General features: G+C 43.3%; 2 protein-coding genes across 5 annotated transcripts in view; both read left to right on the plus strand.

Moving 5' to 3' along the window:
• Positions 1-17,043, plus strand: part of KCNJ3 (potassium inwardly rectifying channel subfamily J member 3) — a 298,653-nt gene that overhangs the window by 126,847 nt on the left and 154,763 nt on the right. The window contains exon 3 of one of the 4 annotated variants that reach the window (XM_075117835.1): positions 10,298-10,422. The exons of the other annotated variants lie outside the window; for them this stretch is intronic. Within the exon in view, the coding sequence (XP_074973936.1) occupies positions 10,298-10,302 (5 nt within the window). The 3' untranslated portion in view covers positions 10,303-10,422. Of the gene's footprint in view, positions 1-10,297; positions 10,423-17,043 lie in introns of those variants that run through there. 4 annotated transcript variants of the gene reach the window in all.
• On the plus strand, positions 5,331-7,059 carry LOC142068529 (uncharacterized). Its single transcript, XM_075117837.1, has 2 exons — positions 5,331-5,926; positions 6,513-7,059. Exons 1-2 carry the CDS (start codon positions 5,341-5,343, stop codon positions 7,022-7,024), a joined length of 1,098 nt encoding a protein of 365 aa, XP_074973938.1. The 5' UTR covers positions 5,331-5,340; the 3' UTR covers positions 7,025-7,059.

Here is a 17,043-nt window from a genome sequence, read left to right on the forward strand (position 1 = left end):
GTCTAATCTCACTGCTTTATTTGGGAAAACGTAGTACACTGTGGAGTTGCTGGTCTCACCAAGAAACCCAAGCTGTACAGAAACTGACCTGGTACAGGTTAGCAGTGGGATGAGCATCAAAAGACAAGATGAAGAGGAAGGAGCAGTTATACTCTTACCCAAACCTATTTAGTTTTTACAGAGGCTTTGTGAAAACATTAAAATATTTCAGTTGTAAAGAACTTTGAAATACTCAGAGGCAAGATGCTATATAAGTGCAAACAATAATTATCTTGGGCCAAATTCTCTGTTGGTACAAATCTACCCAAATCTATATTGACCTTGTTCCTTTCTTTTGGCTGTTGCATATATAGTATGGCCCTGTTTTTCCTCTCACTTACACCACTGGAAAGCAGCAGTCACTCCATGGAAATCCGTGATACTACACAAGTGTACCTGAGAGAAGAATCTGATTCTATGCCTTCAGTATCTTCTGTGCCACCTTTTACTTCAGAGTATTTTAACAGGGTAGGAAAGTGATAGAGAAATGGCTGAAATCATTGGGGAGGGGGGGAGAGCCCTGCATAATATGCTAATGTCAAATAACAGCCAACAAAGGAGGGTCCTTCCTCTTGATAATTCCCTGTAACTCCCTTTTCTGTTTCTTTGCACAATAAAGACCCTCTTTTTTTTTTCTTTTTTTTAAATTGTTGGTTTTCCCGATGGATCTCCAAGATTTTAGCATTGGAGGTTTTGCTCCTAACAATATGCCAATTAACTGATCTGCATTCATGATTTTGTCATTGGATGTAATGTCTCAATTTTGTGTTTTTGGTTTTTGTCTTTTACTTTCTTTAGAAAATTAAACATTTAAGGTAATTTGCGGAAAATAAACTGAATAATTAGCAAAGGTGTGAAAAAATAGGAAACGAGATCTCCAATACTGTATATATAGGTTCTGTATGTTTACTTATAAAAAAAGTCATACTTCCCTAACAATAAGATAGCTATAATAAGAATTTCAAAAATTCATCCTGCCCTTATAACATAGATACCGTATTTGAACTAGTATAAAAATTCGCCAGCAATTTCCTGCTCAACAGTGAATAACTCTCCTCTTAACTATCCCCATGAGGAAAAAGATAATTGTATATTGGGCTAAATTATGTCATGTAGTATTTACAATGCTTAGCCTACTCCACTCTAGGTAACACACACAAACCTTTGTAAATGGACAAGTTTCCTTTTTCTGAAGTAAAATCTTCATTGCTGTCCTGTGGAGATGATCATCTTCCCTTTAGCCAACCTAGTATGGATCAGTGGCTCCATGTAATGGGCAGTGATCAATGGCTCCATGTCTAGTTGGCAGCCGGTATCAAGCAGAGTGCCCCAAGGCTTGGTCCTGGGGCCAGTTTTGTTCAATATCTTCATAAATGATCTGGAGAATGGTGTGGATTGCACCCTCAGCAAGTTTGCAGATGACACAAAACTGGGAGGAGAGGTAGATACTCTGGAGGGTGGGGATAGGATACAGAGGGCCCTAGAGAAATTAGAGGTCTGGGCCAAAAGAAATCTGATGAGGGTCAACAAGGACAAGTGCAGAGTCCTGCACTTAGGACGGAAGAATCCCATGCACTGCTATAGACTAGGGACCGAATGGCTAGGCAGCAGTTCTGCAGAAAAGGACCTAGGGGTTACAGTGGACGAGGAGCTGGATATGAGTCAACAGTGTACCCTTGTTGCCAAGAAGGCCAATGGCATTTTGGGATGTATAAGTAAAGGCATTGCCAGCAGATCGAGGGACGTGATCGTTCCCCTCTATTCAACATTGGTGAGGCCTCATCTGGAGTCCTGTGTCCAGTTTTGGGCCCCACACTACAAGAAGGATGTGGAAAAATTGGAAAGAGTCCAGCGGGGGGCAACAAAAATGATTAGGGGACTGGAACATATGACTTATGAGGAGAGGCTGAGGGAAGTGAGATTGTTTAGTCAGCGGAAAAGAAGAATGAGGGGGGATTTGATAGCTGCTTTCAACTACCTGAAAGGGGGTTCCAAAGAGGATGGATCTAGACTGTTCTCAGAGGTAGCAGATGACAGAACAAGGAGTAATGGTCTCAAGTTGCAGTGGGGGAGGTTTAGGATGGATATTAGGAAAAACTTTTTCACTAGGAGGATGGTGAAACACTGGAATGGGTTACCTAGGGAGGTGGTGGAATCTCCTTCCTTAGAAGTTTTTAAGGTCAGGCTTGGATGATTTAGATTGGCCCTGCTTTGAGCAGGGGATTGGACTAGATGACCTCCTGAGGTCCTTCCAACCCTGATATTCTGTGATTCTATATGATTCTATGATACCAGTTTAGGCATTGGGCTTTCCTTCCTAATAGATTTTAAACTTATCTATGATGTTCTTTACCTCTTTGGATTCAGTCCAGGATCCTGCAACCAGCTCTTCCAGTCTGAGGCTTGTATTTTGCTGTGGCATTGAGCAAAAATGCAGTTACTATCTTATAAACTCAATGTTAGGCCAGCAAAGCAGCAACTCTTCTCATGATTCAGTTAGACTTAGATTACTCTCACAGAGTATCTACAATTATTAATTTCTCTTTGATGCTTTTGTTTCCTTACTCTGATTTTTTCCCCCTCTTTATTTTGTCCTAAAAATATTTAAACTCTGTTTTTTCCAGCTGAGCTGGAGAAAAGAATTAGAATTAGGGACAAGCACTGGCCATCTGTGAGGCTTCACTAAGTGAAGGAGTGTAGGCATCATCTAATATACGTGTATGAAAAGGATTATCAAAAAGTGTTTTAGTTGTAGGTCCTTTGAGGCTTCATGTCTCTGCAAGGGTAATGCCTCTTAGGGCCCCCACTCATGTGCTACACCAGCTCTCCATCTCAAGCTCAGAAAACTACACCAGAGCCTTAATTTTCTTATAACCTTGTTTCTTTTCTTACATGCATCCAGAATGCTGAAACCTTCTCTTTAATGTAGTATTTCTAGTGAAACATAATTCACAGCAATGTAGTAATTCCTATTGCTGCTGTGAAGGATTTGACTTGGGGGCTAATATGTGCCCTTCAAAACCATATTTATTAAATTGGCTGTAATGAAAGTTTATTGGCTCTAGAAGCATTTGGGAATATTTTTTGTAATGTGATTCTATATTTCTTTGAAGATGACAGTAGGTCCTCAAGTTCAGACTCCCATTTTCACAGTAAAGTTTAAATTGGTGCATCAATAATTAGGTCCAACTACATAGCACAGGGTGTATATCTACCGGTGAGCTTTTTTGTATTTTTCAGAGGGGAAATCCTCAGGCTTTAAAATTATGCTTTGGCCGAGAGAAGTGCAGTATTTCATGGAAACCATGCAGGGATTTCCTACCTGCCGTGCTCAATTTCAGAATTCAATGCTATTATTAAAGTTATCATTTTGGCAGGGAGGGAACCTATTTGCTCTTTCAGCCGTGAACCTCGCTGCACCAATTTTTCTCAAAACACATGTTCTCATAGTGTGCACCCTCAGGCACCCCAAGAATTGAGGGTCTTTGGTTGCTGCTGTAAATTGATTCCATTTACGCATGATGTGAAATGTCTTTTTTTTTCCTTGCAGGGTGGAGGGGGTCTCGGTTTCCCAGCCAAGACCTCTAAAAATTCCAGTTCTCTCAATAAGCCTACTCGCTGCCTTGAATTGTAGCACTCTTCTTCTGGCATAGGGGGACTGAACAGCAACAAGAATCTTTCTTTGTCAAGGCTGCTTTTTAATTAGCTCTTGGGGTAGTTGGATCTTTGCTGAGTAGTTCATGACACTCTCTCTGCACACAGGGCAACTGAACAGCATTCATGGCACTCACGCAAGATTTTTCTTGGGTTTAAGTGCTGAGCAGCATGATTTAGAAAATATGATCTTAGCATACATAACTTCTTTTAGGGGACCATAGCCTATATAGGGGAGTTATACTTGTATTTTGAGGGGCCCTTGTGATAATCCTTGAAATGGTTTCTTAACATGTAAATAAAGGCTTTGCACATTTTCATAAATTACCAGTAAATATTATTGGCACTATTTTCAAACCTGGATGCCTAACTTAGGGCACCTGTTCACATTGGTTGCTGACTTTGGGACCTGTGTGCTCAAATAATCATATTTAGACATACTGTCAAGCATTGCTGTTACATCGGTGTAAATCCCGAATAAATATTGAAATCTTGGAAGCTGAAATCAAATTTACATCTATGTAATGGAGAGCAAAACATTGCTTGTACATGCTAATTTAAGAACCAAAAGGTAGAATTAACCATCTTAATGCAAGCGTCACAATTGAAAAACTGGGATTCTGGTATTACTGCAATGCTGTAATATACTGACATATAAATGGATTACTTATTAACTATTCTAATTTATCATAATACATTAATATCATTGCTTCCCACTTTTGCTTAAGATTGTATCAGCATATCTGTTATATTGTCAACTGTTCTTCCTGTAGTTTATATTTTACTTAAATCTGAAATTGAAGCTGTTACAGTCTATTGGGTACACAATATATTATGCAGAAATAGGTATACGTATGTATTCACTCAACAGATCAGAAGAGCAGAAAAAGGTAAAATGCATTTGATTGTGCTTGGACATAATTATAAATTTCTAGTTAGTAAAACTGGTTGAATATTCTTCAGATTCATTGGTTAATTGTGTGTTTTTCATCAAATAATAATGTTTATCCAATTTTATTAAACCAGCTCTAGTAGTTAATTGAGAAGCGAAAAAAATACATTGGCTCTCAAAAAATTCAGTGAGTACTTCACTGATATGCAGAAGGCAGGACATACAGTCAGGACTAACCAAAGAGAAGTGTCTTTGCTATCATATTTGCAATGAGGGGCCATGTAGGTATATCCAGGGGCAAAATTTGGCTCATTACAAACAGAGAGAAACATATTTTGTGGACGTCTATTGAACTGTAGCCAGGATTTCAGTTGGGCTTCCCTGCATTTATTATGTAAGCCCTGGTCTACACTAGGACTTTAGGTAGAATTTAGCAGCGTTAAATCGATGTAAACCTGCACCCATCCACACGATCAAGCCCTTTATTTCAACTTAAAGGGCTCTTAAAAATCTATTTCCGTATTCCACCCCTGACAAGTGGATTAGCGCTTAAATTGGCCTTGCCGGGTCGAATTTGGGGTACTGTGGACACAATTCGACGGTATTGGCCTCCAGGTGCTATCCCAGAGTGCTCCATTATGACCGCTCTGGACAGCACTCTTAACTCAGATGCACTGGCCAGGTAGACAGGAAAAGAACTGCGAACTTTTGAATCTCATTTCCTGTTTGGCCAGCGTGGCAAGCTGCAGGTGACCATGCAGAGCTCATCAGCAGAGGTGACCATGATGGAGTCCCAGAATCGCAAAAGAGCTCCAGCATGGACAGAAAGGGAGGTACGGGATCTGATCGCTGTATGGGGAGAGGAATCCGTGCTATCAGAACTCCGTTCCAGTTTTCGAAATGCCAAAACCTTTATCAAAATCTCCCAGGGCATGAAGGACAGAGGCCATAACAGGGATCCGAAGCAGTGCCGCATGAAACTTAAGGAGCTGAGGCAAGCCTACCAGAAAACCAGAGGGGCGAACGGCCGCTCCGGGTCAGAGCCCCAAACATGCCACTTCTATGATGAGCTGCATGCCATTTTAGGGGGTTCAGCCACCACTACCCCAGCCGTGTTGTTTGACTCCTTCAATGGAGATGGAGGCAATACGGAAGCAGGTTTTGGGGATGAAGAAGAAGAAGATGATAATGATGAGGTTGTAGATAGCTCACAGCAAGCAAGCGGAGAAACCGGTTTTCCCGACAGCCAGGAACGGTTTCTCACCCTGGACCTGGAGCCAGTACCCCCCGAACCCACCCAAGGCTGCCTCCTGGACCCGGCAGGCGGAGAAGGGACCTCCGGTGAGTGTATCTTTTAAAATACTATACATGGTTTAAAAGCAAGCATGTGAAAGGATTACTTTGCCCTGGCATTCGCGGCTCTCCTGGATGTACTCCCAAAGCCTTTGCAAAAAGGTTTCTGGGGAGGGCAGCCTTATTGCGTCCTTCATGGTAGGACACTTTACCACTCCAGGCCAGTAACACGTCCTCGGGAATCATTGTACAACAAAGCATTGCAGTGTATGTTTGCTGGCGTTCAAACAACATCCGTTCTTTATCTCTCTGTGTTATCCTCAGGAGAGTGAGATATCATTCATGGTCTCCTGGTTGAAATAGGGTGCTTTTCTTCAGGGGACATTCAGAGGAGCCCATTCCTGCTGAGCTGTTTGCCTGCGGCTGAACAGAAATGTTCCCCGTTGTTAGCCATGGGGTGGGGGGAGGGTTGAGGGGGTAGCCACGCGGTGGGGGGAGGCAAAATGCGACCTTGTAACGAAAGCACATGTGCTATGTATGTAATGTTAACAGCAAGGTTTACCCTGAAAGACTGTAGCCACTGTTTTATAAAATGTGTCTTTTTAAATACCGCTGTCTTTTTTTTCTCCACCAGCTGCATGCGTTTCAATGAACACAGGATCTTCTCCTTCCCAGAGGCTAGTGAAGATTAGAAAGAAAAAAAACGCACTCGAGATGAAATGTTCTGAGCTCATGCAGTCCTCCCACACTGACAGAGCACAGACGAATGCGTGGAGGCAAATAATGTCAGAGTGCAGGAAAGCACAAAATGACCGGGAGGAGAGGTGGCGGGCTGAAGAGAGGGCTGAAGAGAGGGCTGAAGCTCAAATGTGGTGGCAGCGTGATGAGAGGAGGCAGGATTCAATGCTGAGGCTGCTGGAGGACCAAACCAGTATGCTCCAGTGTATGGTTGAGCTGCAGCAAAGGCAGCTGGAGCACAGACTGCCACTACAGCCCCTGTGTAACCAACCGCCCTCCTCCCCAAGTTCCATAGCCTCCACACCCAGATGCCCAAGAATGCGGCGGGGGGGCCACCGGCCAACCAGCCACTCCGCCACAGAGGATTGCCCCCCCCAAAAAAGAAGGCTGGCATTCAATAAATTTTAAAGTTGTAAACATTTAAAGTGCTGTGCGGTATTTTCCTTCCCTCCTCCACCATCCCTCCTGGGCTACCTTGGTAGTCGTCCCCCCTATTTGTGTGATGAATGAATAAAGAATGCATGAATGTGAAGCAACAATGACTTTATTGCCTCTGCAAGCAATGATTAAAGGGAGGAAGGGAGGGTGGTTAGCTTGCAGGGAAGTAGAGTGAACCAAGGGGTGGGGGGTTTCATCAAGGAGAAACAAAGAGAACTTTCACACCGTAGCCTGGCCAGTCATGAAACTGGTTTTCAAAGCTTCTCTGATGCGTACCGCGCCCTCCTGTGCTCTTCTAACCGCCCTGGTGTCCGGCTGCGCATAACCAGCAGCCAGGCGATTTGCCTCAACCTCCCACCCCGCCATAAACGTCTCCCCCTTACTCTCACAGATATTGTGGAGCACACAGCAAGCAGTAATAACAGTGGGAATATTGGTTTTGCTGAGGTCTAAGTGAGTCAGTAAACTGCGCCAGCGCGCCTTTAAACATCCAAATGCACATTCTACCACCATTCTGCACTTACTCAGCCTGTAGTTGAACAGCTCCTGACTACTGTCCAGGCTGCCTGTGTACGGCTTCATGAGCCATGGCATTAAGGGGTAGGCTGGGTCCCCAAGGATATATATATAGGCATTTCAACATCCCCAACAGTTATTTTCTGGTCTGGGAATAAAGTCCCTTCCTGCAGCTTTTGAAACAGACCAGAGTTCCTGAAGATGCAAGCGTCATGTACCTTTCCCGGCCATCCCACGTTGATGTTGATGTTGGATCGTCCCTTGTGATCCACCAGAGCTTGCAGCACTATTGAAAAGTACCCCTTGCGGTTTATGTACTCGGCGGCTTGGTGCTCCGGTGCGAAGACAGGGATATGGGTTCCTCTATGGGCCCACCACAGTTAGGGAATCCCATTGCAGCAAAGCCATCCACTATGACCTGCACATTTCCCAGGGTCACTACCCTTGATATCAGCAGATCTTTGATTGCGTGGGCTACTTGCATCACAGCAGCCCCAACAGTAGATTTGCCCACTCCAAATTGGTTCCCAACTGACCGGTAGCTGTCTGGCGTTGCAAGCTTCCACAGGGCTATCGCCACTCGCTTCTCAACTGTGAGGGCTGCTCTCATCTTGGTATTCATGCGCTTCAGGGCAGGGGAAAGCAAGTCACAAAGTTCCATGAAAGTGCCCTTACGCATGCAAAAGTTTCGCAGCCACTGGGAATCGTCCCAGACCTGCAACACTGTGCGGTCCCACCAGTCTGTGCTTGTTTCCTGAGCCCAGAATCAGCATTCCACAGCATGAACCTGCCCCATTAGCACCATGATGCATGCATTGGCAGGGCCCATGCTTTCAGAGAAATCTGTGTCCATGTCCTGGTCACTCACGTGACCGCGCTGACATCGCCTCCTCGTCCGGTATCGCTCTGCCAGGTTCTGGTGCTGCATATACTGCTGGATAATGCGTGTGGTGTTTAATGTGCTTCTAATTGCCAAAGTGAGCTGAGCGGCCTCCATGCTTGCCTTGGTAGGGCGTCCACACAGAAAAAAGGCGTGGAACGATTGTCTGCCGTTGCTCTGAAGGAGGGAGGGGCAACTGACGACATGGCTTACAGGGTTGGCTTCAGGGAGCTAAAATCAACAAAGGGCGTGGCTTTACATCAAGGAGTATTTCAGGCAGGACTTCACGGAAGGTTCCAATAAGAAATGGTGTACCTAAGTTATTGTTCTTATTGGAAAAAGGAGGTTAGTCTGGCCTCTGATTGATAGATGGCTAGAATTACCTCGCTGCACCTTCTCTGTGAGTGACTGCAGTGTGACCTAGAGGGATGAGTCCCCTAGACAGGGGAAGGGGGGAAGCAAATGAGTACAAAACAAATCTGGTCTATTTTGATCCACTCCATCTATCTTTTACATCTTTGGCTGGCAGCAGATGGTGCAGAAGGACTGCATGCCATCCACATCTCATGGCTGCTCGGCAGAAGATGGTGCAATACGACTGCTAGCCATCCTCATCTCTTGCCTGCCCGGCAGAAGATGGTACAGTACGGCTGCTAGCAATCCGTATCGTCTGCCTGCTCACCATAAGACGGTTCAATAGGACTGACTGCAGGACTAAAGAGAATGACCTGGTCAAGTCACTCCAAATTTAGTCCCTGAGCCCATGTCTGCGCACCTTGGACACGATGATGATGACTACCAGTCGTATTGCACCGTCTGCTGCCAGAAGGCAATGGATTGCTGCTACTGTGTAGCAATGCAGTACCGCGTCTGCCAGCACCGAGGAGACATACGGTGACGGTTACCCGAGCGGGCTCCATGCTTGCCATGGTATGGCGTCTGCACAGGTAACTCAGGAAAAAAGGCGCGAAACGATTGTCTGCCCTTGCTTTCACGGAGGGAGGGAGGGAACGGGGGCCTGACGATATGTACCCAGAACCACCCGCGACAATGCCCCATCAGGCATTGGGATCTCAACCCAGAATTCCAATGGGCAGCGGAGACTGCGGGAACTGTGGGATAGCTACCCACAGTGCAAGGCTCCGGAAGTCGACGCTTGCCTTGGTGCTGTGGAAGCACTCTGCCGAGTTAATGCACTTAGAGCATTTTCTGTGGGGAGACACACACTCGAATATATAAAACCAATTTCTAAAAAAACGACTTCTATAAATTTGATCTAATTCCGTAGTGGAGACATACCCTAAGTTTATAAAATGTCATCTAAAGTGAGTGAAGTCATACCATTGCTACTGTGAGTGTCTTAACATTAATAAATACCCTTTCTCCAAATGCTTATAACATTTACTACTGTAGGTCAACATCCTTTCTTGCTATCTTCTTTTGTACTTGCCACCATTATTAAATTTTACTCATGTTATTCATTAAAGCAGTCTGTAATTCTCTTCATTGCTGCTTCATGAATATCTTTTCATACGGTCTTGGAGCCTTTCACTTTCTCTGTGTGGCTTCTTGGCGTACAAGGTGAATTTCATTGATTTTAACACTAAGTCCCCATTTTAAAAATACCAACTTTCCCTGTCTCCAGGACATGGTGACTTTATAAAGTTCTGAGATTTGTATATGTTGAGGCCTTCTATAATATCTCATGGCACTCACAGGCTTCAGAACTCTCTGTAACTATCACTGATGGATCTGGCCTACTTACAAAACATGTTTGGTATTCTTTTATACTAGAATTTCAGACTTCAAAGGAGTAAAATTTAGATTCCTTTTCTTGCCATAAATAGCTTGAGATGACGCTTGTGGTATCCTGGCACATTAAGTGGCACAAGCAAGAGTAAAGAAGATGGAAGGCAGCCACGTCATTCAACAGCAAGAGTGAGATGTTCAGAAAGAACAAATTTCTTGGTTATATCATCATTTGAGACGAAAAGAAAGAAGAGAAATTTAACAACCACATCTCATTTTCCCACTCTGCACCCATTGCGCTGCTTGGATAGGAGTTGGAGGGCCTCTTCTTCTCCTGTGAAAGAGATTGTTATGCTGAAAGACAAGTAAACAGGATATGCTTTCAAACTGAGGTATGCAAACATATCATCTGCTATTTTTAGCAAATCACTAAGATCAGGAGAGGTATTTAGATTTGAGAATTGCATTAGATTTTAGTTATATCTTCCATCTTGAAAAGATTTAAAGTTAATACAAAGCTTTATATAGCCACAGCTTGCCACGGCTGATTACATTTGTTGTTGCTCTGCTGAGCCTCAGATCTGGTCAGATGTATGTATTTCACTTGTAATGGCTCACCTTGTTATGCCTATGAAGAAAAACTTGTGTATTTTTAATCTGTCTCTTCTATGGGGAGAAGAATGGGCATATTGTCTTTCATCAATAGACCTAAACACATGGCTGCTGATCTGTTAATGTCCTTGGATTCTTCCGCCTTAGGTGATATGCTGTTCCTTAAAATACACTGCAGCAACCTAGGTGAGATTGAGATTGCAAATTTATAGTAAAGATGTTACCAGTTGATTTACAGTACATTGGCTTTATATTAGTTTTCATGTATAGATTAAATGGGAAACAGGATATGATTGAGGCCATCAGTCTCCCTCATTTAAGTGGCCTCAAAGTCTCAGGATAGTTTGAAACCTTTCCATAATTCTCCATACAGCGTCCCAATCAGCCTTGCGCAGTCTTTAATGGTAAAGAGCAGGCATGCTCACTGTAGTTGACACGTGGACATGCTCTCTGTACTTACAGCTTCTGAATTGTTATGTTCATGTAGGTTATCAAATTAACCTGGAATTATATATTTGAAGGCAGATTCTGCCACTGCCACTTACAAATCATCCCATTAACTACTTTTGGAGAAAGGTATTGGTCAGCATTAGTAAGTGTGACCGAATTAGAACCTAAATGAACAGACCGCCTATCACTGATGTCGTAAGACACATTTGCCTGATCATTAGAACCAACAAACCTGATTCTAATCTTACACTGCTGTAAATCAGAAGCCAAGGCAATGTATGAAATAGTGTAAATGAGTTCACAGGCAGGCTCAATAAAGTATAGGCAGGACAGAGAGATCAAGGACTGAGACACTAGAAGTCGTACCAAGCAAATTCTACAACATGTTGAGTGTAGCATGGGATTATTCATATGTAACAATGCAGAGTGTCACTTACTTTTGAACATGAGTTTACAAGTAATAAATATTTTGCATTTCTGTAGTGCTTTTCACCTAAGCATCTAAAAACACTTCACAAACATTAATTAAGCCTCATAACATCTGTGAGAAAAATGCAGGCTACTTAGCATCACTTCACTCGGCAGTGTAATAAAGTTGGTGTTTAACAGCAGCGAATAGTACGTAACATTTTAGGAGTGGAAATGAAGAGTAAGAGAAAAATTTAGATAAGTAGAAAACTTCATTTTGAGTTTGGCCAGAATACTAACCATTTCAAAAACTGCCATAGGATCTGTAGGGCAAAATTTCCAAAGAGGCTTTAACTTGGCCTTAAATATGCACCTTAATTTTGGGTATGTAAATTAGTTAGCGTCTGTGATTTGAGCATACAAATGCAGGTTTTTCCAAGAACAACGACTGGTGCAATCATAGAATGTCAAGGTTGGAAGGGACCTCAGGAGGTCATCTAGTCCAACCCCCTGCTCAAAGCAGGACCAATCCCCAATTAAATCATCCCAGCCAGGGCTTTCTCAAGCCTGACCTTAAAAACTTCTAAAAACTACCACCTCCCTAGGTAACGCATTCCAGTGTTTCACCACCCTCCTAGTGAAAAATTTTTTCCTAATATCCAACCTAAACCTCCCCCACTGCAATTTGAGACCATTACTCCTTGTCCTGTCCTCTTCTACCACTGAGAATAGTCTAGAATCATCCTCTTTGGAACCACCTCTCAGGTAGTTGAAAGCAGCTATCAAATCCCCCCTCATTCTTCTCTTCTGCAGACTAAACAATCCCAGTTCCCTCAGCCTCTCCTCATAAGTCAGGTGTTCCAGACCCCTAATCATTTTTGTTGCCCTTCGCTGGACTCTCTCCAATTTTTCCACATCCTCCTTGTAGTGTGGGGCCCAAAACTGGATACAGTACTCCAGATGAGGCCTCACCAATGTCGAATAGAGGGGAACGATCATGTCCCTCGATCTGCTGGCTATGCCGCTACTTATACATCCCAAAATGCCATTGGCATTCTTGGCAACAAGGGCATACTGTAGACTCATATCCAACTTGTCGTCCAGTGTCACCCCTAAGTCCTTTTCTGCAGAACTGCTGCCTAGCCATTTGGTCCCTAGTCTGTAGCAGTGCATTGGGTTCTTCCGTCCTAAGTGCAGGATGCTGCACTTATCCTTGTTGAACCTCATCAGATTTCTTTTGGCCCAGTCCTCCAATTTGTCTAGGTCCCTCTGTATCCTATCCCTGCCCTACAGCGTATCTACCACTCCTCCTAGTTTAGTATCATCCGCAAATTTGCTGAGAGTGCAATCCACACCATCCTCCTGATCATTTATGAAGATATTGAACAAAACCGGCCCCAGGACCGACCCTTGGGGCACTCCACTTGATACCGGCTGCCAACTAGACATGGAGCCATTGATCACTACCCGTTGAGCCCGACAATCTAGCCAGCTTTCTACCCACCTTATAGTGCATTCATCCAGCCCATACTTCTTTAACTTGCTGACAAGAATACTGTGGGAGACCGTGTCAAAAGCTTTGCTAAAGTCAAGAAACAATACATCCACTGCTTTCCCTTCATCCACAGAACCAGTAATCTCATCATAGAAGGTGATTAGATTAGTCAGGCATGACCTTCCCTTGGTGAATCCATGCTGACTGTTCCTGATCACTTTCCTCTCGTCTAAGTGCTTCAGGATTGATTCCTTGAGGACCTGCTCCATGATTTTTCCGGGGACTGAGGTGAGGCTGACTGGCCTGTAGTTCCCAGGATCTTCCTTTTTCCTTTTTTTAAAGATTGGCACTACATTAGCCTTTTTCCAGTCATCCGGGACTTCCCCCGTTCGCCACGAGTTTTCAAAGATAATGGCCAATGGCTCTGCAATCACAGCCGCCAATTCCTTTAGCACTCTCAGATGCAACGCGTCCGGCCCCATGGACTTGTGCACGTCCAGCTTTTCTAAATAGTCCCTAACCACCTCTTTCTCCACAGAGGGCTGGCCACCTACTCCCCATGCTGTGATGCCCAGTGCAGCAGTCTGGGAGCTGACCTTGTTCTTGAAGACAGAGGCAAAAAAAGCATTGAGTACATTAGCTTTTTCCACATCCTCTGTCACTAGGTTGCCTCCCTCATTCAGTAAGGGGCCCACACTTTCCTTGGCTTTCTTCTTGTTGTCAACATACCTGAGGAAACCCTTCTTGTTACTCTTAACATCTCTTGCTAGCTGCAGCTCCAGGTGTGATTTGGCCTTCCTGATTTCATTCCTACATGCCCGAGAAATATTTTTATACTCTTCCCTGGTCATTTGTCCAATCTTCCACTTCTTGTAAGCTTCTTTTTTATGTTTAAGATTCACAAGGATTTCACCATTAAGCCAAGCTGGTCGCCTGCCATATTTACTATTCTTTCGACACATCAGGATGGTTTGTCCCTGTAACCTCAATAGGGATTCCTTGAAATACAGCCAGCTCTCTTTCATGTTATTCCCCCAGGGGATCCTACCCATTAGTTCCCTGAGGGAGTCAAAGTCTGCTTTCCTGAAGTCCAGGGTCCGTATTCTGCTGCTTACCTTTCTTCCCTGTGTCAGGATCCTGAACTCAACCAACTCATGGTCACTGCCTCCCAGATTCCCATCCACTTTTGCTTCCCCCACTAATTCTTCCTGGTTTGTGAGCAGCAGGTCAAGTAAAGCTCCCCCCCTAGTTGGCTCCTCTAGCACTTGCACCAGGAAATTGTCCCCTACATTTTCCAAAAACTTCCTGGATTGTCTATGCACTGCTGTAGTGCTCTCCCAGCAGATACCAGGAAAATTAAAGTCGCCCATGAGAACCAGGGTGTGTGATCTAGTAGTTTCTGCGAGTTGCCAGAAGAAAGCCTCATCCACCTCATCCCCCTGGTCCGGTGGTCTATAGCAGACTCCCACCACTATATCACTCTTGTTGCTCACACTTCTAAACTTAATCCAAAGACACTCAGGTTTTTCTGCAGTTTCATGCCGGAATGTAAAGTTAGAAGTCACTTGGAAAATGTTACCAATTAACTGTACCTTGGTTTTGTGATTTCATCAAGAAAAACCTGCACATTTTTCAGGAGCTCAGTAAACCAATTATTGACCTGGCCTGACCCTGTTTAACTTGTGAGATCTGATGGAACCATAGCCCAAGGTGGTTTGGTTTGAGGCCCAATGTGAAATTTATCTCGCTAGTGTTTAAGTGGATTCAGAGCAGTGAAAAATGTATGTTGTGAGTAGTCACTGAGGTTATGATAGTCTGCTTACTCAGGTACTCATGGTTCCAAACATTCAGTTAGCTTTTTTGACTGCCACTATGCATTGAGCACATGTTTTCAGGGAGCTCTCCATGACGACTCCAACACTTTGAGTGGTAACAGCTAATTTAGACTCCATTGTTGTATTTATAGCTAGGGTTACTTTTTTCCAGTGTGCATTACTATGCATTTATCAACATTGATTTTCACCTGCTATTTTGTTGCCCAGTCATCTAATTTAGTGAGATCCCTTTATAACGCTTCACAGTCAACTTTGGACTTATCTATTTTGAGTAGTTTTATATTGTCATATATATATTGTCTTGTCTGCAAATTGTGTCACCTCACTGTTCACCCCCATTTCCAAATCATGTATGAATATGTTGAACAGCACTGGTCCCGGTACAGATCCTTGGGGGATCCTGCTATTTACCTCTCTTCATTGTGAGAACTGACCATTTATTCCTACCCTGTTTACTGCCTTTCAGCCAGTTACTGATTCACAAGAAGACCTTCCCTCTTATCCCATGACTACTTACTTTGCTAAAGAGCCTTTGGTGAGGGACTTTGTCAAAGGCTTTCTGAAATTCCAAGTGCACTATATCCACTGGATCATGCTGGATAGATTGGTGAGGCATGATTTTCCTTTCAAAAGCTCTATTGACTCTTCCCTAACATATTGTGTTTATCTGTGTCTGATAATTTTGTTCTTTACTATAGTTTGAACCAATTTGCCTGATACTGAAGTTAGGTGACCTGGCCTTTAATTGCCTGGATCGCCTCTGGAGACTTTTTTTTTTAAAATAGGTATTATATTAGCTACCCTCTAGTCATCTGGTACAGAGGCTGATTTACGCAATAAGTTACATACCACAGTTCTGCAATTTCATAGTTGAGTTCCTTCAGAGCTTTGAGTGAATACCATCTGGTTCTGATGACTTATTACAGTTTAATTTATCAATTTGTTTCAAAACTGCCTCTATTGACACCTCAGTCTGGGACAGTTCCTCAGATTTGTTACCTAAAAAGAATTGTTCAGGTGTTGGGATCTCTGCCATATCCTCTCCAGTGAAGACCAATGCGAATAATTTATTTAGCCTCTCCATAATTGTCTTGTCTTCCTTGTGTGCTCCTTTAGCACCTTAATTGTCCATTGGCCCTAATGCCGGATTGACAGGCTTCCTGCTTCTGCTGTACTTAAAAAAAAAAAAAAAAAAACAGAAATTAGTTTTATGTCCTTAGTTAGTTGCTTTTGAAATTCTTTCTTGGCCTACTGTATTATATTTTTACTTTTGACTTGCCAGAGTTTATGCCGCTCTCTATTTTCCTCACTAGGATTTGACTGCCACTTGTTAAAGAATGCCTTTTTGCCTCCAACTACCTTTTACTCTGCTGTTTAACCAGGGTGTCATTTTTTTATCCTCTTACTACTTTATTTATGATATACATTTAAATTGAGCCTCTGTTATGGTATTTTTAAGTAGTCTCCATGCAGTTTGGAGGCACTTCACCCTGACAACTGTTCCTTTTAATTTCTGTTGAACTAGCTTCCTAATTTGTGTGTCGCTCTCCTTTTTGAAGTTAATGATAATGTGATGGGTTTCCTTGGCATTTGTCCCTGGACAAGAAAGTTTAATTATATTATAGTCACTATTACTGAGCAGTTTAGCTATATTTATCTCTTGGACCAAATCCTGCTTTACACTTAGGAGTACATCAAGAATTGGATTTCCCCTTGTGGGTGCTAGGACAAGCTGCTCCCAGATGCAATTATTTATTGTCTCTAAAACTTTCTCTGCATCCTTTCCTGAGGTGACATGTACCCAGGAAATAACCCCCCCCCCATTATTATTGAGTTTTTTCTGTCTTTATAACCCCTCTAATCTCCCATAGCATTTCACAATCACCATCTCTGTCCTGGTGAGGTGGTTAGTGGTATATTCCTACTGCTATACTCTTATTGTTCGAGCATGGAATTTCTATCCATAGACATTCTCTAGTACAGTTTGATTCATTACAAATTTGTACTTTGACTCGATGCTTTCTTTCACACAGTGCCACTCCCT

This window comes from Caretta caretta, chromosome 11 (genome assembly GCF_965140235.1).
Source record: "Caretta caretta isolate rCarCar2 chromosome 11, rCarCar1.hap1, whole genome shotgun sequence".
NCBI lineage: Eukaryota > Metazoa > Chordata > Testudines > Cheloniidae > Caretta > Caretta caretta.